Raw genomic sequence first — 24,266 nt, forward strand, 5'->3', positions numbered from 1 at the left:
CATCTCAATGAAGAGGAGAAAAGAGTCAAATTGAAGCAATGCTTTAAATGTTTGTGCTGTATATTTTAATGATATCCAGAATCTGAGCTATTATATACAGCTGCACATTATGAACAAAATTAAAGCAGTTATTTTGAATTTTTAACTTAACTTCTCCATAACTTAAAACTGAGCCTTTAGAGAAATAGCAACATTTTGGAGCATGTGTTTTCCTTTAAAGGAATGTTCTACACTGAGATTGTTTACTTGTCTATGGCATGGTAGTTTTCTCTTTTAAAATACTATCCCTAATTACAGGTAGATAATTTATGACACAAGATATTCTAATTTTATTTTAGGTGTGCTATGAGCTAATCTGTGCAAAAAAAAAAAAAAATAAAATGTACAAATGATCATAGAATCATAGAATTGTCATGGTTGGAAGAGAACTCAAGGATCATCTAGTACCATCCCCCCTGCCATGGGCAGTGTCACCTCACACTACATCAGGTTGCTCACAGCCACATCCAGCCTGGCCTTAAATACCTCCAGGGATGGAGCTTCCACCACCTCCACCACCAGCCTCTTCCAGTACCTCACCACCCTCATGGTGAAGAACTTCTTCCTAACATCCAATCTGAATCTACCCACTTATAGATTTGCTCCATTCCCCCTAGTCCTATCACCACCTGACACCCTAAAAAGTCCCTTCCCAGCTTTCTTGTAGGCCCCCTTAAGATACTGGAAGGCCACAATAAAGTCTCCTCGGAGCCTTCTCTTCTTCAGACTGAATAGCCCCAACTCTGTCAGTCTGTCTCCACAGAAGAGGTACTCCAGCCCTCTGATCATCCTTATGGCCTTATGGTCCTTCTTTGGATGTCTTCCAGCACGTCCATATCCTTCTTGTAATAGGGGTTCCAGAACTGGACACAGTACTCCTGGTGTGGTCTCACCAGAGTAGAGTACAGGGAGAGAATCACCTCCTTCGACGTGCTGGCGATGCTTCTCTTGATGCAGCCCTGAATATGATTTGCTTTCTGGGCTGCATACTGATGGCTCATATTGAGCTGCTCTGAACAGGATTCTGTGTTTGCAGTGTTGCACATTCTCTTGCTTTGTCATTCAGTTTAGTTCAGTTGAGCCAGCCATTAAGCACAATATACAGACTTCCAACAAGCTGCAGTCTTTGCCAGTCTTGTCCATGAAAATTGCTTGTACCTATCTTGGTGGATGAGCTTTTGCCCTTGATAATCTGTGTCTTGCAGAAGGATTCAACCTCTTCTGGCTTCCTATTTCTAGCCTAGTACCTTACTCCTTGATCTTACTCTTGATTTGGCAGTGTATCAAAAATTCATGGAGACTTACAATATTCAGTGTAAGCAGTCCCACTCCAGCTGGGTTCTGTATTCTCACTTTGAGTAAAAAGTACAACATATTCAGTTCTTCAAAAATGCTGAAAACAGTAATTGAATCTTCTTTTGCCCATGTAACACAGGTAGTTTGGTCCATTTGGAGATTGTATCTTGAAATCTTTCTTTCCAGAAAGCCAAGTACACTTTTCATTCCAGAACTGGTTTGAGGTAACAGTGCTCCTCCGCAAAACTTACTCAGAAGACCATTTAGTAAAGTACTAGAGGAATATCTACAAATATTCATAGAATAGCTCAAGAGCAGGCTAGAGACTTCAGAATATAATAAAGGAATTTCATTGTTGTCCTGTTGAAGCCAAGAGAGAAATTCAACACCTCAGATAGTGCTTATTCTCTCTATGAAATCCTAACACTATATCTGAAAGCAAGTGCTTCCTGCAGTATTTGAAATTAATGTCTTTTACTGTATGTCTTTGTCATGTTACACAACCACAGACATTCCTAGGGATTTTTTTTTTTCCTTTGACCCAAATAACTTTCACCTCAGCCCCAAATATTTTAATATCAAGAGGAAAGAAGGTGAGGCAGATACAGCAATGTACCGGTAGTTTTTTGACTTGGTCATCATACAGAAAACTAAGGAAGTTAAGTTGAATTAGCTAAGCTAGATAAGGTGTTTGATCTTTTTTTGTTGTTGTTGCCTTTTTGTTTGAGACAGTTCTAACTACTAAGCTTCACCTCCAAAGCAAATCATCATCAGCTGGTCTGTATATTTTGTGATGAATTCAGTATTCTTGGTGATATTTTAGAAATATTCTGGAATCAGCTGCTCTGTGAGAGAGGCAGTGCAATGCTTAATCCTTTGAAGAGCACTGCTGAAAGGTCTTACTTCTTGGCAAGTACAAAACTAGCTGTTAAGTAGGAGAAAGTAGTCAGAAAGTGAAGATCCTTCACAATTTAAGTGGTTGCAGCTTGTGAGAGCAGTTTGACAGGAAACTTCAGGAATAGGTAGGTCACAAGATTCCATGTTCTACCTAGATGTCATTTAATTAGTGGGTCTCAGTCGCTTGCTTAAAATCACAAAGATGTTGGAGGAAAGCCAGAAAATTGAAATTTGTGGATTGGTTTATCATGTTTTCTACATAAAAAGCTCCACCCTGGTAGACTATCCCACAGTTAGCAGGTAATTTTATATTTTATGCTTTTTTTCTCAAAGCCAGGGCTTATTAGATCAAATTCTGCAAACCTTGGACAGCAGACCTATATATATAAATTCAATGCAAAATCCTAAAGTTTATATTGAAAATTGAGATTATCGATGCTGTATGCCCAGGGCTCATGGTTTTGTTACCTCTTCAAATTTGTTGTGCAATTCTAAATATTTTACACTGAAAAGTCAGCTAAAAACATAGTGTCATCTGCCAGACTACAAAAGGCAGGTAATGCATTGATTGATAAATGTATATTAAATAATTAATTAAGGAAATAAGAATTTTCTTTAAATACAGTTGTTTTAACCCTTAGTGATATATATTAAAAAAATTGTTGTCACCTTTAGGATTGTTGCAGAAATGGCAGTTCTAAATAAGATGGTGGATAGATGTTTATAAAGGAAAAGAAAAAGAGTGCCTGGTGAATCAACAAAAGATGCTATAAAGTGACAGCATATTTACAAGTAAATAGCATTGTATGGTGAGTTTATAACCTAGTGAAAAATGGATTTTTTTCAAATGTCTAAGTCACTGAGACAAAATATGTTGTTTATTTCTTTTGAAAACAATGCTTCTGGATATCCCATGAAATTGTTTTTTATCACTGATTTTTCATCAGCTTTGTTGTTTTCAAAGTAAATTATTGAATTTCATAAATTTCTGTGTGAAGTACTGCTGGAAAATGCAGCAATTCTCTTTACTCTGAGCTATGGGTATAAGTCCAACACAGAGCTTTTTGTGTGGTCTGCAAAGGACAAATGTATAACTGTAATTTCATTTTCATGTCAATTTTCTATCATGTGCTCTGAAAAGTAAATGGTCATGGATTAATGTGGGCACAAGCCAACCTCATGAGGTTCAAGAAGACCAAATGCAGGGTCCTGCATCTGGGTCGAGGCAATCCTAGGCACAAATACAGTCTGGGCAGTGGCTGGCTGGAAAGCAGCCCTGAGAAGAGAGACTTGGGGGTGCTGGTGGACAAGAAGCTCAACATGAGCTCTTAATGTGCACTTGCAGCCCGGAAAGCCAATCAGATCCTGGGCTGCATCAAGAAAAGTGTGGCCAGCAGGTCAAGGGAGGTGATTCTCCCTCTCTACTCAGCTCTGTGAGACCCCACCTGGAGTACTGCATCCAGTTCTGGAGCCCCTATTACAAGAGGGATATGGATGTACTGGAACATGTCCAGAAAAGGGCCATGAGTATGATCAGAGGGCTCGAGCACCTCTCCTATGAGGACAGACTGAAAGAGTTGGGGCTGTTCAGGCTGGAGATGAGAAGGCTCCGAGGTGACCTAATTATGGCCTTACAGTATCTGAAGGGGACCTACAAGAAGGCTGGGGAGGGACTTCTCAGGATATCAGGTAGTGATAGGACTAGGGGGAATGGAATGAAGATGGAGGCGGGGAGATTCAGGCTGGATGTGAGGAGGAAGTTCTTCCCCATGAAAGCAGTGAAGCCCTGGAATGGGTTGTCCAGGGAGGTGGTTGAGGCCCCACCCCCCATCCCTGGAGGTGTTTAAGACCAGGCTGGATGAGGCTCTGGGCAGCCTGATCTAGTGTGGGGTGTCCCTGCCCATGGCAGGGGGGTTGGAACTAGATGATCCTTGGGGTCCCTTCCAACCCTGACTGATACTACGATATTTTTTAAAATTTATTGTTGTTGTTTTTTTATAATTTGCTTATGAGAGAATATCCTGCACCCCCTCTGACATTTTATCTGTTGAATACACTGAGGTTTTGATATCTCCCAATAAGTTAAAATGAAAGTACAGAACTGAGCTTGTACATTTTCAAGCATGGATACCTTCAGTTCAGGCAGGTCTTATTGTAGTCTTGAAGTACTCCTACTATATTTTGTGGTGTCAATTCTGTAACTAAAGCAAGCATAATGTAAACATACATTCCATCTAGTGCAACTGTCTTAAATCATTAGTGGCTGAACTTCACTCACTGGAAGAATTCAGCTATTTAGAGCCATCAGTATTTTTTCAAACTATCAGTACCTTGTTGACAGTAGTCACTTGTGTGGGGGCCATCAGCTGAAGGAAATCAGATACATGCTTTTGGGTTGGTTGTTCTGCAGTTTTCAAGCTTAGTTGTGTTTTCCTAGGGTGTGATGAATTCAACACCTGTGTTGCAGGTGTTTGCAATTATCAAAGGAGTCTTCATCTTTCAGGTACCAGCTTTATCTTTAATGAGCCAAACAGTATCTCAGGAAGTTTGAATAACTGCCTGTGGATTGTGGAGGACCACAACCAGCATCCCAAAAAGTGTGTCCAGTGAATGCATCTAATTCTGAACTGTAGCATTTGTGTGACTTCTAGGAATTTCCTCATAGAAATAAGGGAAATAGAATATATATTTATACTATAACTTACCGCTAAAACTAAAACTAGTCCTTTCACATCTACCCTTAAAGTGCTATTTTAATCAGGCTAAAAATCTGTGTGTTTAATTACTCTAAAAAGGCAAATATTTGACAATTTATCTCAACAACTCCCAGATGTGAAATTTCTTATCTATGTGAAGATATATTTATTTAAATTGTTGTATTGATCCACAGTTAAATATAAACCCAAATGTTATGAGTGAGCAGGCGCTTCACAACTTCAAGAGGAACTGGTCTATTAAGCGCTCAGACTGACTGGAAGCTGTACATCTGCTGAGCCTTAAATAACTTAATTAACATGAAATAAACCATTATGTTCAGCTGCTGAACACAGAGTTGGATGCAAAGAAGAGCTGTTCAGATTCCCTTGGGAAATCCAAACAGAACTGCTATTTTTTAATTTTTTTTAACTGCTAATTTGGGGGCTGGTCTCTTCTCCCAGGCAACCAGTACCAGAACAAGAGGACACAGTCTCAAGCTGCACCAGGGGAGGTTTAGGCTGGATGTTAGGAAGAAGTTCTTCATAGAAAGAGTGATTTGCCATTGGAATGGACTGCCCAGGGAGGTGGTGGAGTCACCATCACTGGAGGTGTTTAGAAAGAGACTGGATGGGGTGCTTGGTGCCATGGTTTTATTGATTAGATAGTGTTGGATGATAGGTTGGACATGATGATCTCAAAAGTCTCTTCCAACCTGGTTAATTCTATTCTATTCTATTCTATTCTATTCTATTCTATTCTATTCTATTCTATTCTATTCTATTCTATTCTATTCTATTCTATTCTATTCTATTCTATTCTCTCTCTATGAATGGACAAACCCAGTACTGGATTTCTGTAAAAGTATTCTCAGGCCCTGTGATCAGTTAAGTAATAACAAAGATAAGTAGAACATATCGGCTCCTTTAGCCACAGCGGTCGTAAGACTGCTGGTGGAAATCCCTAGCTGCTGGATAAGAGAGTGCCATATTGGTAAACTACAGAGATCCTGTATTTTAACCAAGAGTTGACAGATGTTATCCAGTCAGCCTTGTGAACTTTTGTCATCTGTTGTCAATGTGATCATATTTTTCTGTTCAATAGTATTTAAACATTATAGTCAATTCACAGGCAAATTAAGAAAAAAAAAAAAAAAAAAAAGGTGTTTGAACTTCCTTCTTGAAATTAGTTCTGTTGTTGAACTTCAATATTTTCTTTATCTGTTCTTCCTTGTTTATGTCATGGTGGGTTTTTGTTGTTGTTTGTTTGTTTTTGTTTCATCTAGGCAAGTCAAAAAAAATTTAAAGCTTAGAACTATCATCAGGATGGGAATAACTGATGCTTTAGAGCAAGTGCAACAAAGTTTATGGTGGAAATTTTTGTTCATTTCTGACTGTTAACGTATTTGTGAATCCAAGCATTTGTGCTTTTCATCCATTAATTACAGCTTTCTAAATTCAAAATAACCCCGGTATGCTCAGTTCTTTTATATTTAGATTGTCATGTCAACACATTAAGTATATATGTATGTCTGTCTTTTCCAGCCACCACATTATTCTTTGCTACATGAAATAAGTAATTTGTAGTACACTTGAGAAAGAATAATTGAAATGTTTTGCATTCACTTTTGAAGCATAAATATTTCATGACCAAAATTATGTCTAGAAATATTAATTGTTATTTAAAATATGAATTAACCTTTTCAATAATTAACATGTAAATAACTGTTAAACTAAGGATCTTAATTAAAAATTGAGATGTGGATCTGATACATTAATTAGTGTACCTAATATCTGGTTTCATTGATACAGTGTCATTGCACTTACGTGTAACTTGGATGAAAGGAGGTTGATCTTTTCATCTGCCAGCATTTATTTTCATCAGAATAGAGATAAAGTGTTCATTCACTGTAAAGTCTTGTTTGTTTTACAAACTTGCCAGTCTGCTTTAGAAAAATTGACATTTCTTATAATATCTTTCCCAAATGAATTTTAGTCTCTTTTCTCTAGCCTGCATGAAATATTTGCCAAGGCTTTTTTGTAGGTGATTTATGCAATTTTTACTTTAACTTGAAAATTATTCAAAACAAATGACTGAAGTAATGAGTATTCCTGGGTTTATGTAATTTCTTTCTTTACTTACTTCTTTATTTGAGAATCTTTCTATAGTTTGATGATATCACTAGTGGCATGAGTATATGTCCAAAGAGATTGCCAAAACTTGTCAAGTTTAAAATTGTGTTGCAGCCTGAAGCATGAATACCAAATATTTGTTACTAACCTAATAGCTACTGAAGAAAGAGATGCAGTATAATGTAACCAAATATAATATTTTTTTGCTTCAAATTCCAGCCCTTCATTTCACCACATACTTTACATGAGCATGAGAAAATCATTAATATATATTCAGGTTCATAGTGCAGCTAAATTACAATGTTAATGTATGTGTTAATTGTTTATCCATATGATTACAACTTTTTACAATCTGAATACTGTTTACAGTTACTGACAGTCTTTCTTTTGTACTGTTGTGTCAGAATTAGAACATGAAACATCTTAAAGGAGTTCTGTTGTTAATATCTTACATAGTAAGTAAAACAATTAAGATGAACTCCAATGCTGAGGAAAATCTAGTCTTCATGATTGAAACTGAGAAAATAGAAGAAATTCTGTTGATTTATTCAGTCTGTAAAAAAATAATAGATTTTTTTTTGATCAAACAGAAAGTTAAATCACCACTCTTAACCATAGATGTTATATATAGACTGAAAAGCTGTCCATCACATTAATGAACTCACAGCTTCTCTTCAGCAATTCTGCAGAAAGGCCTGAGAATAGGTAACTTTTGAAATATATTATAGCATGGCATGCCAAGAAGTTCCAGAGTTAAGTTGTGCCCACTGAGACTATACTGCCTCTATACTACAGACATGTCTAGTGGTTGAAGTGTCTTTGATCTCAAACCCTCTGCTAAAGAGAGAAAAAAAAAAAAAGGAGGAAGATGAAGTTCTGTTACACTCTACTGCAACTAATATTTTTAAAAAGAAAACCAAAACACACCTGACTAGACTTTTTCCTCACTGTTCTCCCTATACTGTGACTTCAAATAGTTTTTCTGATGATAGTCTCATGGAACATATATTGGTTTCTCTAGCTGATTGTTCTTTGACTAACTGTGTGCAACTGGGATACTGTGAAGAATTATCTACATAAAGCAATTTGTACTTTGATATTTGCCAGGATTGTGTACTCTTAAATTTCTTTTTTAAGCAGAAACATCATACTGATTATATACTAAGAATATGTTGTGAAAGACTGGTATAATTTAGACTGACCCTAAATTTATTCCTAAATACAGGTTTATAAATGTCTACTTTATATCCACAATACAGAGGTGGATTGTTAGTGTTTTAAGATAAAAGCTAATAATTAGTGCATAGCTATTTCTGCATAATTGATATTTATTTCTATGATTTGCAAGCTTTAAATAGGAAAATGACCCTCCATTCTCCTTAATACCAACATTGTTTTGAAACTGTAAAATTCTAAAATGATAGCTAAAATACATATGGCTTGTGAATAAGCTTGGTGGCTTGTGAATAAGCTTGGAAAACAAAGATACTATTTAAGTTTTATATGATAAAAAAGCAAAAAATATGAAGACGGGGAAAAAAACATAAAACACTTTATACCAGCCTAGGTAAATAAAACTTTATACAGTATCATTATGAAGTATAAACAAGTAACACATGGATCCTTCGAGGGAATACAAAAGACTTTAAAGGTAAAAGAGTGAAAGATTTGGCATGTAGCTAGATGAATATTAGATGACATGTTTTAAGAGACACTTGCAGAAGTAGGTGCAAGTTTTAAACATACTCTGGAAGCGAAATACTCAAATCCAAGATGATATTTTCTTCTCCCACATGTTACAGATCTCAGTAGCAGTGGATAAACGGAAAATCTGACAGAACTGAAACAGATGAAGATAAAGGTCTCTGACAAGGATTAATTTAGACATCTTTTAATCTGTTTTCAGTCAGAATGATAACAAATGTTTGTTTGTGAGCTACAAAAATATATTAAGATCCAAATTTTAGGTAAATTCCAAAATACTGCCAGTTAAAGGTTTTAAGCATATTAACATATAAATTATATACATATATTGTAAATGTGATAAAGACCCTGTGGTTCCCTAAACCTCTAGAGGTAATAAATTGTTTCACAATTTTAGATTTTTTTTTTTTTCCTGTCTGGAAAGACAAAATCAGGCAGGCTTTTTTTTTTTTTTTTTTTGCTGGGAATTGGATTTATTTTGTTATGACAGCATGTCATGCAACCACCATCTGTTAAAAAACCCTAGACAGTTCATTGGGGAAAGTAGAAGCTAAAACCTGAGCCATGTTTAACAAGGCCTGTAGACATCCAGGATGATGTGCCGAGTTCTAGACACATGATACCTGCTCTGTTTCAAGAGACAGTATTTCCATGGGTAAATGATAGCCTGTATCATCCTCCCCTGGTATTGATGTGAGAGTGTGTTGACAGAGGAAAGTAGTTGCAGAGAAGAAAATTTTGCGAATGTCATCATCCGTCTGGAGATATCACCTTATCCTGTGCTAGGAGTAAGGTCTCAGCCAACATTTCCTGGTGTCCCAAACAAAATATGTATTTAGTATGTAAGTCTGTAAAAGGATGTAACTTTATTGCAAAGTGTTTGTGCTTAATACAGTAGCAAAGGCAGTGTTTTCCACCTTGCATTACAATTGCTACTATAAGATTCAAATTTACTAAATTTAATTTGTCACATAACCATGAGTCATGTCACTTTATTTTTTGGTTTTGTGATGCAGTAGTCAAAAATGAACGTCACCTCCACTACCACAGCTACACTTTTGTGTAGCTTGATTTGTTTTCCCTTGAAAAAAATGGAAGAAATATTCATAGGAAGATTGCTTAAGAAACATCTGTGTACATGCAAGCTGCTTTTCTAGCAACATCAGGTTTTGACTATAGCAGTGCTTCAATGCTGACACTTCCCAAGAAAGGACAAAATTAAGTTCTCAGAACAAAGCACATATTTATTAACTAGTATGTATTTGTTCTGAAAGCCTTCATTCACACACACACAAATTTTTATCAATCTAAGAAGTATTAGTGAAATTAGTAGGACTGGATCTAGATCTCGAGTATTTTCAAGATGATGAATTCCAGATGGTATCCTTCTGTTCAGCTGAACTGGTTTTTCATTCATACTTGGTCTTTTTATTTATCAGGAAATATATTTTTAAGTAAAGGATCATATTTGTATGTGTCTGCAAAAGGGTTTCTGAGATTATCATAATCTCTCTTCACATAATTTAAAGAAGGACTTCTGGGACAATATATAGAATAAAACTAATAGTGTTTAAAAATTGTAGAGAAAGGTGATTCCATTCTTTTTCCTTTATTTTTAAAACATTCTATATGCCAAAATGAAGAGAGTGTAGATAAATGTTGCAAGATACTGTAATTGTTGGCAGTTGTTCTACTTGAATCTCTACTCATGTCAAGCATTTTGAAAATTATGACTGCTGTATCTTAGATGTATTTTTGTAGTGCTGTAATGAAGTTTTTTTGTTGTCTTTTAATCTTCTCATGTAAAAAATTAAATTTCTCTATAAATTAATTGTCCCTGGTGTTGCTAAAAGAGACATGGAGACTTATAAGTTTTACCAACAGATTGTATGTATCCTGCTTGTCACAAGTCTTTTTGAAGCTCTAGTCAATTTGGAAGCACACCCCTGTGTGGGAAACCCAGCCATTTTTTTCATCTTTCAGCTGTAATGCTGTCATCTGTAATCTGCTCAGGTTTGTGTAATTTATTTTGTGAAGCTCAAATATTCCAACTAATTTCTTTTTACTGAGGAAGAATGTTCTGCCCTGTCTTTAAAGGTTTTCCAAAAACCTTTTAGGTGAAAAATGTGATCCACTCTTTTCTTCTGTGAGGGAAACAGAAAGACCAGAGGCTGTAAGCATACATGGACATACATGCAGGACAGAGAGCACATTTGTGTTGAGGCTTTCTGTATAGTCACACTGTTTTGCTTTGTTCCTTTATGTCTTTTCTTTATGATTAATTACTTTTAATTCCACATAGTCCTTAAACACCTTTTCTCAAATGAAGAATTAAAAAGTGAAAATTCATTTGACTTGTGTATACTACATAGTGTTATTTAAAGATCTGGCAGTCTGGTGGGAGAAATATTGTAGGACAAAAGGAATGGAATGGTATAGGATATTCTATTTCTACCTGAAAGCACAGAATAGATCTGAGCCTCATTTGCATGAGCACATATTCAGCTGGCTGCAAATTCATTGCTCTGTGGAGTTTTCTGAATATTTCTGAGAGAAACTTGGTCTTCATAAAAATATTTCCATATTACAGTTGGGTTCTTGTCATTTATCTAGTTCAAGTTTTATTATGGACAGAGCTTACATGAGATTTTATTTTCTTATACTTAATTTTACAGAGGTGTGTTGTGAATATTTCAGGAGGTAACTTCATGAAATGTTATTTTCCTTGTATAAGAAAAGTCATGGGTCCTGGTATATCCATAAAAAGATGACTGACTACGGAAAAAATCAATCTTTCTTTTTTTTTTTTTTCCACAGAAGCAAACAATGTTGTTGTTCTGTTTTGGTTTGGTTTCTTTTTCATAACCAAACAACAATTGTATGAGGCATCTTTTCAGTAATAATTTATATTGTTACAGGAAAACATTGTGAATAAGCATATAGTTGAATTCAGGCCATGAAAGTTAGTGTATGGGAAAAGCGAAAAGTCACCTTTACAGCAGTATGCCTAAGTTGCTATGTTGTTTTCTTTTACTTTACTTTGCAGTGACCCAAGGTGGGGATGCAATTGCATCTGATACGTGTCCTGATCCTGGAATACCTGAAAATGGGAAAAGGGTGGGCTCTGACTTCAGGTAGGCACATTTAATTTTCCATTTGACAACTACAGAGAAATATTGTTTCCCTAGTTTTAAATGCATTGAGTCTTGGTCAAAATAGCTCTAATCCACTGTGTTTCTTGAATGGATTTTATGTTTCTCTTTTAAATCAGTGCATTTTAAATAGAAATTTTAGAACATAGTAATTTTGTTTATACAGGAAAAGCAGAACTCTTTAACAGCATGCAAGCAGCAGCAGAGAGAACTTTCTGATTTCCCACTATACAAAAATTGTTTGAAAGCACAGGAAACATGTCAAATTTAGTGTTTGCGACTATGATGAACACTATCTCCTTGCTTGTTGTGACTTAAAAATGTGGCAGAGGGTCAAAGAAAGGATGGGACCCATTATCTCATAGAGATATTTATAAATTATCAACAGAGAATGGGTAGCTAAAGCTAAGAGTAAATGGAGATGCAAACTTCATAGGAATTAGAAATTGTGAAAAGTTCTCTGCAACTCTATGGCATTACTCGTGGGAAATACCATTTGATCTGCTCTATGAACAAGTTCAATGATAAAGGAATCAATTATATGCAGTCATTGTTTCATTAGCAAGAAGGCAGCACTTAAATGTGTTAAAAAAATAAGATAATAAATAAGATAATAAACAAACTACAGAGAGATAAGCTGTCCAGAATATGTTTGCTACTATCCTGTTGTATGTATGCTGATTCAACTTGGCAAGTACAGCTGCTGCAAGCAAAATTGCATTATATAAAAATATAGCATGCACTTACTGTGCAAAGATCTACTGCTGTAGGAAAACATATGCTATTTTTATCTAGGTCCTTCTTACCACTTGAGATATTGAGGAGAGCAACATCCATTGGTAGAAGACTAGGCAAAAATGAGATACTAAAATATAACTCTTTTCCAAGATGTATTAAATTGTCTCTGTGTATTTGTCTAAGGAAAACCTATATAATTTTGCTGTTACTTTGGAGAGGATTTTGCTTTACAGTTTTTGCAGGTGTGCCTCGGTTTCCCTGTTCTACTTCAGTCTCTCTTCAATGCCTTAAAGGGTGCAGATCATACCTCTTCTGAATTCCTCCAAATCAAATAGGTGGTTTAAAGAATTAAGGGCAGCATTTTGGATCGCTCTGTTTTTCATGAAGAGAGGAAAGCATCTATGGAAAGAACAGTTTAAATATTTAATGGAAAATAGCATGTGTATCTAAAGGGCCCTTTCTCAGACCCATTACTTGCAGATACCAGAGTAAGTTCAGCAGATCAGGATGTTAGGGGAGCCTGGGTACGTCACATAGAGGAGACTGAATGTTCTAGATTTGCTCTGTCTTAAGAGAATCTGAATGACCTTGTTGCTGTCTATGGCTATTAAATATAAAGTGTAGAGATGAGAAAGAATTCTTTCAGAGGTGGACAGTGACAGGACTAGAAACACTGTAAACAAGGTGGGAAATGGTAAATTACTACTAGATTCAATTTAAAAAAATAAAAGAAAGAAATTAAAAAAACCCAAATTTTTACTATGAAGATAACCGAACATTTGGATAGTCAGTACTGGAGCAAGTTTCCAAGGGAGTGCCTCCATGGGAGGCATTCAGAGCTCACCTGAAGGAGCCTTGAGTTATCTGTTTGAAGGGTGGCAGTAGCATATGAACAATGCTAAGAATGCTAAGCAACAACGGCAGGTCTAAAAGCCCTGCCAAGCAAGAATTAGGCAGGAGTGAGTCTTTAAAAAAAAAAAAAAAAAAAGGGATCTAAAATGTTTTTGGTGAAACAGATCCTAAGATCCAAATGTGTGAGTCTCAGCAAGGTAGATAAAACAGTAAAATTCCCCAAAATGTGGTAGTGTATCAAGAAGCAAGAAATCCCAAAAGAATCTGAAAGCTCAAAGTACGTTTTAAGATACCTGCGGGAATGTCAAGGAACCTTGAAAAATGTAGGTAACTGTATTTGCTTGGGAATGAACATGGGTTAAAGGTACTTTCAGTGTCTGAAGCTTAGGACCAATGCATACTCAATTGACAGAGCAAGGCTATTTTCCTCCCTCCTTTACCCCATTCAGCCTTTGAAAATATTTTTATTTCACCTAATGTATATTGCTGTTCATGAAGATACATGACTGCATAAACTGTTCAGAAATAGCCGAAGCAACATCATGTGATACATGATAAATAAAACACATTAATATACTTTGTTCACTTACTATCTGTGTGCATATTTTGGGACTCCAATTCTGAATATTATTTCAGAGAAACAATAAAATATAATCTTACTCTTAAACCTTACTTGTTATCTGGAAACTGATTGTATGACAGCAACTGGTTTTCACATACTGTGAACTCCTTTTTTCCTATATACTTAAAACATATCTTAGCTACCTTAAAGTTAGCTATCTATATCTAACTTGGCATTTAAATAGAGAATTTGGCTGGAATTCAGTTTTTCTTTCTTTCTCTGAAATGACAAATCAAGCTCTTCCATAAAAGAAGGGAAAATAATATTTGCTGTTGCTTGCATTTCTCAGTGCAGTGAAATTGCTGGGGAGAGTTAAAGAAAAGTAATGTCTTTTCTTTTCTGAGAGGCAAGTATAGACACCAGAAGGAGCTATTGTTCTTGTCAGGAGAATGACAATTGTGGATATTAATCTGAGCGAAAACATGTGAAAATGCACATTATGCAAAATCTTTTTCAGTCTACTGAGACATGTTGTGAGTGGGATTGATGGAAAGGCAGAGGGTTTATTTTCCAAGACAGCCAGAGACCCAGCTGATTCAGTGATGACAAGTTCTTTGAAAAGGGTTTCATCATTTTCAGCATAATAATGGCATTCATTCTAATATCATAAAGCAAACAAAAAGGTATTGAAATCTTAACCTTTTCATTCTATCCTCTTGCTATGCTTTTACTGTGTTCACTTCAGAAAGTAAGAGGAGGTGAATTTCAGTTATTTCAGAAAAATACAGTGGATATAGTCATTTTGAGAGAAAAACAGCAACTTTGCTAGATGAATGAGAACCTAATACAGTTTTGGGGTCAATATCATATTTTATTCTGCCATGAGATCTGAAAACAGTAGGTTGTGTAAATAAAATCTAAAATGGATATAACTAATAACATTCTGTGTCTTCTTAGATATTACAAGGTATGTGTGATATAGTTGTTTTCCACAATTCCTCTGGCCCTGGTAACATTAATAACTTCTAAACCCATCTTTTTAAAATTAAATTAACTCTTGTGCTTAGTTTTGGTTTTTATTTTATTTAAAAAAATATGGCTTATTTCAGTCAAATTCTAGCCTTCATTATAAAAGGTTACATTTTGCTCTCATATATTTCCAACTTAAAATAGAAAAAAAAATAAAAGAAAACTGGGAAATTGATTTACTTCTCCTATTGAAAGTTTATGCAGAGAAATAACAAAGTAAATCAAAACATTTCCAGTGCCCACAGATTTGCTCAGTCACCAGAGGGGGTGAAGATGTTAAAAACCAAAAAAGAACAAAACCAGACCCAAAACAAATCAAAATCACAAAAAAACCAAACAAAGCCAACAAAACACTCAAAAACCCAACAAAAAAAAAAAACTATATTAATTGTTAACAACTGGAAATTTAGTGATGTAGTAGCATCATTTGAAGTCATAGATGAGATAAGTTGAAATACAGTTTTAAAAGGATGCCCTCTTTCTTAATGGAAAAATGTCAAGCAGAATCAATGGAGAGACTCATTTGGATGTTGCTTAGAAGATTTTTATTGTTGATCATGTGGCTCAAGTTCATCCCCTCCCCTAAGATGCTTATTTAGATGAATCTGATTGTCTGGAAACACAGAATACATTAGTGACTCAGCTCACCTCAGATTTCGTAGTATTCATTGTTCTCCTAAGCATGTGAAGTGATGTAACTGCTTCATTCTGATGGGGAACAAAGAATGTCCCAGGAAATAAGCGAAAACAGAAATGTAAATACACTTCAGGAAAGCTCTCTTTGAGATACATAGTAACTATACGCATGTAAATATATATGTACACACATATAAATAAATGTGTGTATATATATAATCTATTTAATTCTTCATTAATGTTAGACATCATTGCCCAGAAATAAATTATTTATTAAAATAAGAAGTTATAAATCATTCCAAAGAGACACATTTCAAACTTAAAAGTATAAGAGTCAGCCTTCAGTCCCAATGAAAGTTAGCATTTATCATGCTTTTTAACAGGAAATTTCAACATGCTCAGGAGTGTTTAATGGACTCTTAAAATTTACTGAAGTTAATGTTTCCTAATCATGCATGTTGACAAATTGCAATATCTAATTGCTTATTGTCTCATTTAAAAAAAAAACTACTGAGAGGTTGAAAGTATTGAGGAATTAAATTTTTTGGCCTGAAAGAATAACTTTATATTTTCTTAAAAACTATTATCTCTTTATGCATTCAGTGAAGTTGTAGTTTACAGGATCAAACTTAGTATCACAATTACTTTTATATTCTTGACCGTACTTCAGGCTGCCCAGGGAGGTTGTGGAGCCTCCCTCTCTGGAAATATTCAAAACTCGCCTGAATGTGTTCCTGTGTAATCTGGTGTAGGTGATCCTGCTTGGCAGGGGGTTGGACTATATGATATTTTGAGGTCACTTCCAGCCCCTGAAATTCTGTGAAAAGGCAGACAAACTAAATATCAGACCTATGCTGTAAGTTGTCTTTTTTATGAATATAGTAATTATGGAGTAGAATTGCTCACCTTAATCTCTTTGCTTGGAACTGGATATATTGACATTTGGTGACATTTACATTTATTTGGGGAGTTTGATACTTAAAATATGTTTCATTTCTTTCCTTCATCCTCCTATTTTTTCCTAGGGTGGGTGCAAGTGTGCAATTTTCCTGTGAAGATAATTATGTGCTGCAAGGTTCTAAGAGCATCACTTGTCAGAGAGTGACAGATACTCTGGCTGCTTGGAGTGACCACAGGCCAATTTGCAGAGGTAGGTGCTACTCTTTGAAATTTTTCCTACAGTTTGGAAAAGTAATTTATAATTTCTGCTTAGAAATGTAACTTATTGATGTTCAAAACAAAGGAAAAAACCCTACTTATACTTAATTTATATACTGTATATATATGTGTGTGTGTGTGTATATATGTGCGTGTATACATATGATTATATCTAAAGATTATTCTAAAGCTTGAAGCATGCAAAATGCAGAAACAGTAACATTTCAGGGAGCTAATTTCCTTTTAATAGTTTTAATTTCACTTAATCTTATTTTTGTCACATTAAGTGTATTTTAAATAGAACTAGTTAATTAGGTTTAGGTTAAACTTTTCTGATTAAATTCCTAAACAACAGGAGCTCCTCACAATCATATTTTGTTCTTACCAGTATTAGGTGTTTATGTAGTCCCCATTTTTCATTAAATTGCTGTTTCTTTTATCTGTTTTTACTCAGCCTTGTACATGACCTAACCTTCTGACTTCTTTTGTAAATAGTTTCTCATTATGGTCTAAATCAATAAATGTTTTTTGGTGACTGGGGGAGAAAGGTGAGTGGGTGTTTATTTGGTTTTATGTTTCTTCCTTGCAATCTCCTATCTATAATAAGACCACATTTGAATTGTACATGTTAATGAAAGTCCTAACTCCACAAATGTACTTGCCTTATGTTCACCTAGAATTAGACAACCTAACCCAGACAGGCACTAGAAAAAAGGGGAAAAAAGAAAAAGGAAAAAAAAAAAAAAAAGGAAAAAGAAAAGATGCCTTTTTCATTTTGAGGTCGATAGAGATACTTCCTGCACTCACACAATATTATGCTGAATGCCACATCAGCAAATGATAGAGTGACTGCAGAGGAAAGGACTTGCAACACCTAGAACCTAAACAAGCAGTATTTAATATGAGTAATATTACATAGACAACTCTATATACAGATTGGACAATCTAAACACAGTTAAAAAAAACCAACCAAAAATAAACAAGCAAAACCCCCCCGTACCTCCTAATCTTTCCATAGCAGCAAAACAAATGTGGTTCAGAGGTGTCTCTTGAGCTCAGTGTCTGTAGTTTAGTGTAGTTAAATTAAGAATCTTATACTCTCTCAGTATTTGGTTTCACAGTACTGCAAAATAACATGTCCACACAACTCCAGTGTTCACACCTGTTTGGTGTTTTTTTAGTTCTTTTGATTTTGTTCTTGTTTGCTAATACATTGCAGAAATGAGCTGAAATAATCTAAGCACGGTAAAAGTAATGCTCAGCAGAAAAGGGCTATTTGCTGCTGAATTGTCTGTGTGTTATTATTAGCATTTGCTGTTCCTTCCAGTTTATTAGCTGCAAATGTCTCTACAACATTTTACTCCCTCCAATAACCTTCTAACAAAATAGGATAAATTAGTCCCATGCTTCCATTAAAACTTCCTTTCTTCAAATGTACTTCCAAAATTGAAGCTGAAATTTCACTACAGCATGGGAGTCAAGTCAGCCAGTCTCTTGAAGTAATTTGGTTTATTTTATACAAATTAACATTGTTTAGCTATTATGGGGTATAACTCTGGTTCAATAATTCTTTGTAGCACATGGTGCACGTTTGTGGATAGTGTGAAGAGAAAGATACAAGTTTTATTAGTAGTGGGTGTTATTCACAATGCCTTCAATGAACTTCAAGATGCCAGTGTTCATAGTGCTCACAACAAAGAATTGTCACATTTTGTAAATGATCATCAAAGTAGAAAAGCTGATTAACTACATGTAACTACTACAGCAGCAATATGCCAAGCAGGCATATTTAGGCAGAATATAGTGGCATACTTCAGTGTGATTAGTTCTTATTTTCCATGTTAAAAGCAGACAAATTGTTAATAATTTCAATGATGCTCTAGCAGAATTGCCTGGATGAGGGTTGTTTTGCTTTTGTTTGTTTGTTTGTTTTGTTATGTTTTGTTTTGGTTGGTTGGTTTTGTTTTATTTTTGCCACTATGGAGATCATTACGGAAGTTTTCCATGTGATGTGTTTGAGACTAAAGTTCATGAAACTGTATGAAGAAATTTTGTATCATAAACAGACACTTTTTCCACAGAAAAATGGAGTCCTGGATGAATCCATGTAGGTATGGAGTTATAGTTCTGAATGTTGTGTCTAGCATAGAAACAAAAGATAAAGTGCTGGTCACAGACTATCATGGAATGTTTGAAACTCTGAGAGTAGTTTTCCTCTAGTTTTCCTTTTTTTCCTATTACTACCAGTCCCACTTCTGTTACTGGGGAAGAGCAGACTTCCTCCCAGTGAGTTGTGAAGTAATGAAATGCTCATATTTCATTATTCAGATGGAAGCAGCCACAGAGAAAGATGGAAACTAAAACTTTCCAAACTACCAGACATATGTTAGGTACCTTATTGCAATATTTAGAAAAAGAGTGACAAAGTCCCTGGCTCATCCAACCGGCCCATCCACAAGAAGGGCCAGTTGGATGAGCCAGGGAATTACAGGCCTGTCAGCCTGACCTCAGTGCCAGGAAAGATTATGGAGCAGGTCATCCTGAGTGCAATCACACAACACTTAGAGGATGGCCAAGGGATCAGGCCCAGCCAGCATGGGTTTAGGAAGGGCAGGTCCTGCCTGATCAACCTGATCTCCTTCTATGATCAGGTGACCCGCCTGGTGGATGTGGGGAGGCCTGTGGATGTAGTCTACCTGGACCTCAGCAAGGCCTTTGACACCGTTCCCCATAGCAAACTCCTGGCCAAGCTGTCAGCCCATGGCTTGGATGGGAGCACACTGCGATGGGTTAGGAACTGGCTGGAGGGCCGAGCCCAGAGAGTGGTGGTGAATGGTGCCACATCCAGCTGGCAGCCAGTCACCAGTGGTGTGCCCCAGGGATCAGTACTGGGCCCCATGCTCTTTAACATCTTTATTGATGATCTGGACGAGAGCATCGAGTCCATCATCAGTAAATTTGCTGACGATACCAAGCTGGGGGCAGGAGTTGATCTGCTGGAGGGTAGAGAGGCTCTGCAGAGGGACCTCGACAGGCTGGGCAGATGGGCAGAGTCCAACGGCATGAGATTTAACACATCCAAGTGCCGGGTTCTGCACATCGGCCACAGCAACCCCACGCAGAGCTACAGGCTGGGGTCAGAGTGGCTGGAGAGCGGCCAGGTAGAGAGGGACCTGGGGGTGCTGGTTGATGGTAGGCTGAACATGAGCCTGCAGTGTGCCCAGGCAGCCAAGAGGTCCAATGGCATCCTGGCCTGCATCAAGAACAGTGTGGCCAGCAGGAGCAGGGAGGTCATTCTGCCCCTGTACACTGCACTGGTTAGGCCACACCTTGAGTACTGTGTCCAGTTCTGGGCTCCTCAGTTTAGGAAGGATGTTGACTTGCTGGAACGAGTCCAGAGAAGAGCAACAAAGTGGGTGAGGGGTTTGGAACACAAGCCCTATGAGGAGAGGCTGAGGGAGCTGGGATTGTTTAGCCTGGAGAAGAGGAGACTCAGGGGTGACCTTATTACTCTCTACAACTACCTGAAGGGAGGTTGTAGACAGACGGATGTTGGTCTCTTCTCCCAGGCAGCCAGTACCAGAACAAGAGGACACAGTCTCAGGCTGCACCAGGGGAGGTTTAGGTTGGATGTTAGGAGGAAGTTCTAGACAGAGAGAGTGATTGCCCATTGGAATGGGCTGCCTGGGGAGGTGGTGGAGTCGCCATCATTGAGGGTGTTCAGGAGGAGACTTGATGGGGTGCTTGGTGCCATGGTTTAGTTGATTAGGTGGGTTGGATTGATTGATGGGTTGGATGCGATGATCTTGAAGGTCTCTTCCAACCTGGTTTATTCTATGTATGTTGCCAAAGTGCTGTAGTACCATAAACCTGACAGGGGAATTTTCAGATATTCTGAGATGTGTAGCTCCATTTGATGTCCGCGGAATTTATATGTCTAAATATTTTTTTACATTCTTATATAGAAGGCTCCCTGCCTCTAAACAAAATTGATATGGTAACTCTGAGAAACTGGTTTATGGGAAATAAGAATAGAGTAATGTAAGCATGGGCTGATTAATTGAAAAGTGCCTATTTCCTTCCTCAATAGATAATTTTTCAGAATTTTAAAAATAGCTGAAACATTTTCAAAGGCAGGTATTAATAAAATGTATCAGCATGACACTTGGATGGCAAGTTTTTAGTAACGCTATAGCAATTTTATAATGTTGATTTAAAAGCAGAGAAATCTGATTTCTTGTTTATACTTTTAGCTCGAACGTGCGGTTCTAATTTACGTGGACCAAGTGGGATTATTACATCACCAAATTATCCAGTTCAATATGAAGACAATGCACACTGCGTGTGGGTCATTACAACAACCGATCCAGAAAAGGTATATATTTTTCTCTTTGCCTCATTTCAAACTGTAGAAAGTTTTATTTCTCTTAAAATGATTTCATACATATTTGCATGAACATATGGAAGTGTATATGTTCATTTAAACACAAAAGACTGACTAGACTAGGGATGTTAAGAATATATTGGGCACTAGAAAGCAAACAAAAAAATATAAGTAGTATCTGTGAAAATGCCCTCTCAGAATAATAGTCTCAATTAAAGATTCCAAGTCTTAAGTACATTTTCTAATTAAATACATAAAATCATGCTAAAAATCATACATTACTAAGTGTGGTGGTAGTGGGTTTCTCACATACCTTGATATTCATTGTTAAAACTTAATATAAAAACTAGACATTTCAGTGCTTTGTCTGATCTTGTTAGATGTATTGCTACCTATATGATTTCTCTTTTCAATACACACTTTTCTGATAGCCCTAAATACATAATTATGAACAATTTAGCACAAAGTAAAATGAAGTATTCTCATTATACTGCAGTCTTGTGAGATGCACATTTGCTCCTGTTTCTGTAAAATCAATTTTCTTCCTCAGTAAAGGACAATGACACCCTTCCTCTAGGGGGAAAAAAAGTATCAAGTTAAAAGGTCTTTCACTTACATTTACTTTCCTGTAGTGAAATCCTGAATAAACTAGTTACAGTAAACTGAGGATTGTACAAATTCTATGCACTTTCATAATTACAAAACCTGTACAGTTTTGGATGCTTTTTTGTACTTCATACAGTGTTGAAACTGAATTTTGTGTATGTAACTGTGCATGTTTAAATTAAAATTTGAACTCATTATTATTATTTTTTTTTGCTGAATAGCATCTTTAATTTTAGGGAGATGTGGCATCATTAACAAAGGATTCACATAGTTTAGAATAAAACTTATTAACGCCTCAACAATGAAACAAATATTATTTAAATTCCCTCTTGCTTTGAAATAGGGTTGTGTATTATTAAATTTTTTTCATAATCAAGCAGTATAATTTAGAACACAAAGTATAACTAAAGCAATTATATGAGAAAGCTGTTATTGCAGTATAAGGATGAGATTTTAGACTTCCAGTGTCCTAAAATCTTGTACAAAATTTCCAGGGTAGCCTTGGTTCTGTACAGTTTTAAATAAGTTTCAAAAACAAACAAACAAACAAATCTATATATTTTAGTCTAATGTGCAAAATGTGCTTACAAGCCTGCTGAAAAATCATGTTATATATAATTCACTACAGTAAATTTTCGTCTTCAATTTGAAGTGAGCTTAAAAAATTGTAACACATTCTGTAAATGTACAACTGTGATTAGGAAAAAAAATACATTGTGCAAAAACAAACACAGGTTTATTTTATGTTATCTTTGTGTTTCTTTTTTGTGTTTTGCACACACTCATTAGAACATTTTATTTTTTTTGCTAATGTGGATATTTCTACCTTTCAAAACATCATGTGATTGAGATGTCATAACATAGATTCCATGTATTCCAGTATTTTTTCTTAGTAAGTTTGCCGAAGCTACATTGGATGGTACTGTAACACAGATAGAGTTGGAACAACAAAACTCACTTCTGTCATTACAGACATTTAGGATTATATTTGACTTGCACATATGGATGTTGCATGTCTAAACTCCAATTATGCTTGATGGAAATCCGTCAAATAGTAGAGACAAAACAGTTTCCATCTCACCCTAGCTTAAACACCTTTTGGCCTTTGTACACTCACTGGATCAGAGCCAAAAGGGACGCAAACATTCTAAATTTTAGCATGCAATGTTTAATTTATGCACAGTTTTGTGGAATAAAGTATGCTATTTTAGATGATTCAGAAATTGAATGGAAAGAGTCCTATATTGTCTATATGGTGACTGAAAGAAAAACATTACTTTGGAGTAGTGGTATACAAGGACTAACTTACAGGAAATATAAGAGAAAAAAAAACCTCTCTCCTACATTAATACATCTGTTTCCAGTTGTGAGACTTGTAGTGAAACAGATATACCACAATCAAAATAATTTTATGTATTCATTTTAGATATCTTATTTGTGCATTCATTACAAGTTTTGACTCTTGCTGTTTTTAAAGGTAGCGATGGAAAGGATTGTCTCATGATTAAAAGATCCAAGTACAAAGTTCATACAGCACAGGAAAGTATTGTATTTCCTGGTTTGTGGGGAATGCTAAATGTAACACTTGTAGTGCTTCTGTCATTATTTTATGTGGTATTTCCATTAGTTATTTTTCTCAGATGGTTTCAATTGAATGTGTTTCCACATTCAACTCTTAAGTTCTTCCCTCCTAATGCAACTGCCACAAGTGCAGGCTGACAGTTATACTCCTTGCTACTTACTTTCCCTCTGACCTTCCTACTTTCATCTATTCTTTTGAATGAAGGAGACTGACTACTGAGCCTTATCTGTGTTTAGGATCTCAGATTTGCTTTCAGGATATCAGCTATGTTTACTCCACCACAATTTAGCTGTGGACTATACATTTTATGAGACTCGGATATAAGCATAACACTCTGAGTTGGAAATGGCATTTCAGAGGAAAAAAAATTGTTCAAACTTTTAGAAAGAAACTATAGAAGCATACACATGAAGGAATGGAAAAATCTGAAGACTAAGCAGTAAATCCACTGTAATTTTGTCATTGATTTTATGCAAATACAACATTTAGAAAGTTTGAATTGCAGAATCTCAGAATGGTAGGTGTTGGAAAAGACCTCTGGAGATCATCTAACCAAATCTCCCTGCTAATTTAGGTTTGCTTAGATCACGTTGCACAGAAATGAGTCCAGGGGGGGTTTTGAAAGTCTCCAGAGTTTCATAACCTAATGCTTCATATTCCAATACCAGGTCAAGGACAAAGAAAACATAATTTTACCTTTCAAAATAGAGCAATATGTAGTAGTTTCACTGTGATATGTTTCGGCTGTATCGGCATAGGTAGAAGATTATGCAAATCCGTTATAGTTATTCTTGTGTTAGATACT

General features: G+C 36.0%; 1 protein-coding gene across 1 annotated transcript in view; it reads left to right on the forward strand.

Moving 5' to 3' along the window:
- CSMD1 (CUB and Sushi multiple domains 1) overlaps nt 1-24,266 on the forward strand; it is a 963,767-nt gene that overhangs the window by 672,766 nt on the left and 266,735 nt on the right. Inside the window, exons 8-10 of the mRNA XM_054179968.1 lie at nt 11,809-11,896; nt 16,757-16,881; nt 21,143-21,264. Of these exons, the coding sequence (XP_054035943.1) occupies nt 11,809-11,896; nt 16,757-16,881; nt 21,143-21,264 (335 nt within the window). The remainder of the gene's footprint in view (nt 1-11,808; nt 11,897-16,756; nt 16,882-21,142; nt 21,265-24,266) is intronic.

This window comes from Dryobates pubescens, chromosome 3, assembly GCF_014839835.1.
Source record: "Dryobates pubescens isolate bDryPub1 chromosome 3, bDryPub1.pri, whole genome shotgun sequence".
NCBI classification, from domain to species: domain Eukaryota; kingdom Metazoa; phylum Chordata; class Aves; order Piciformes; family Picidae; genus Dryobates; species Dryobates pubescens.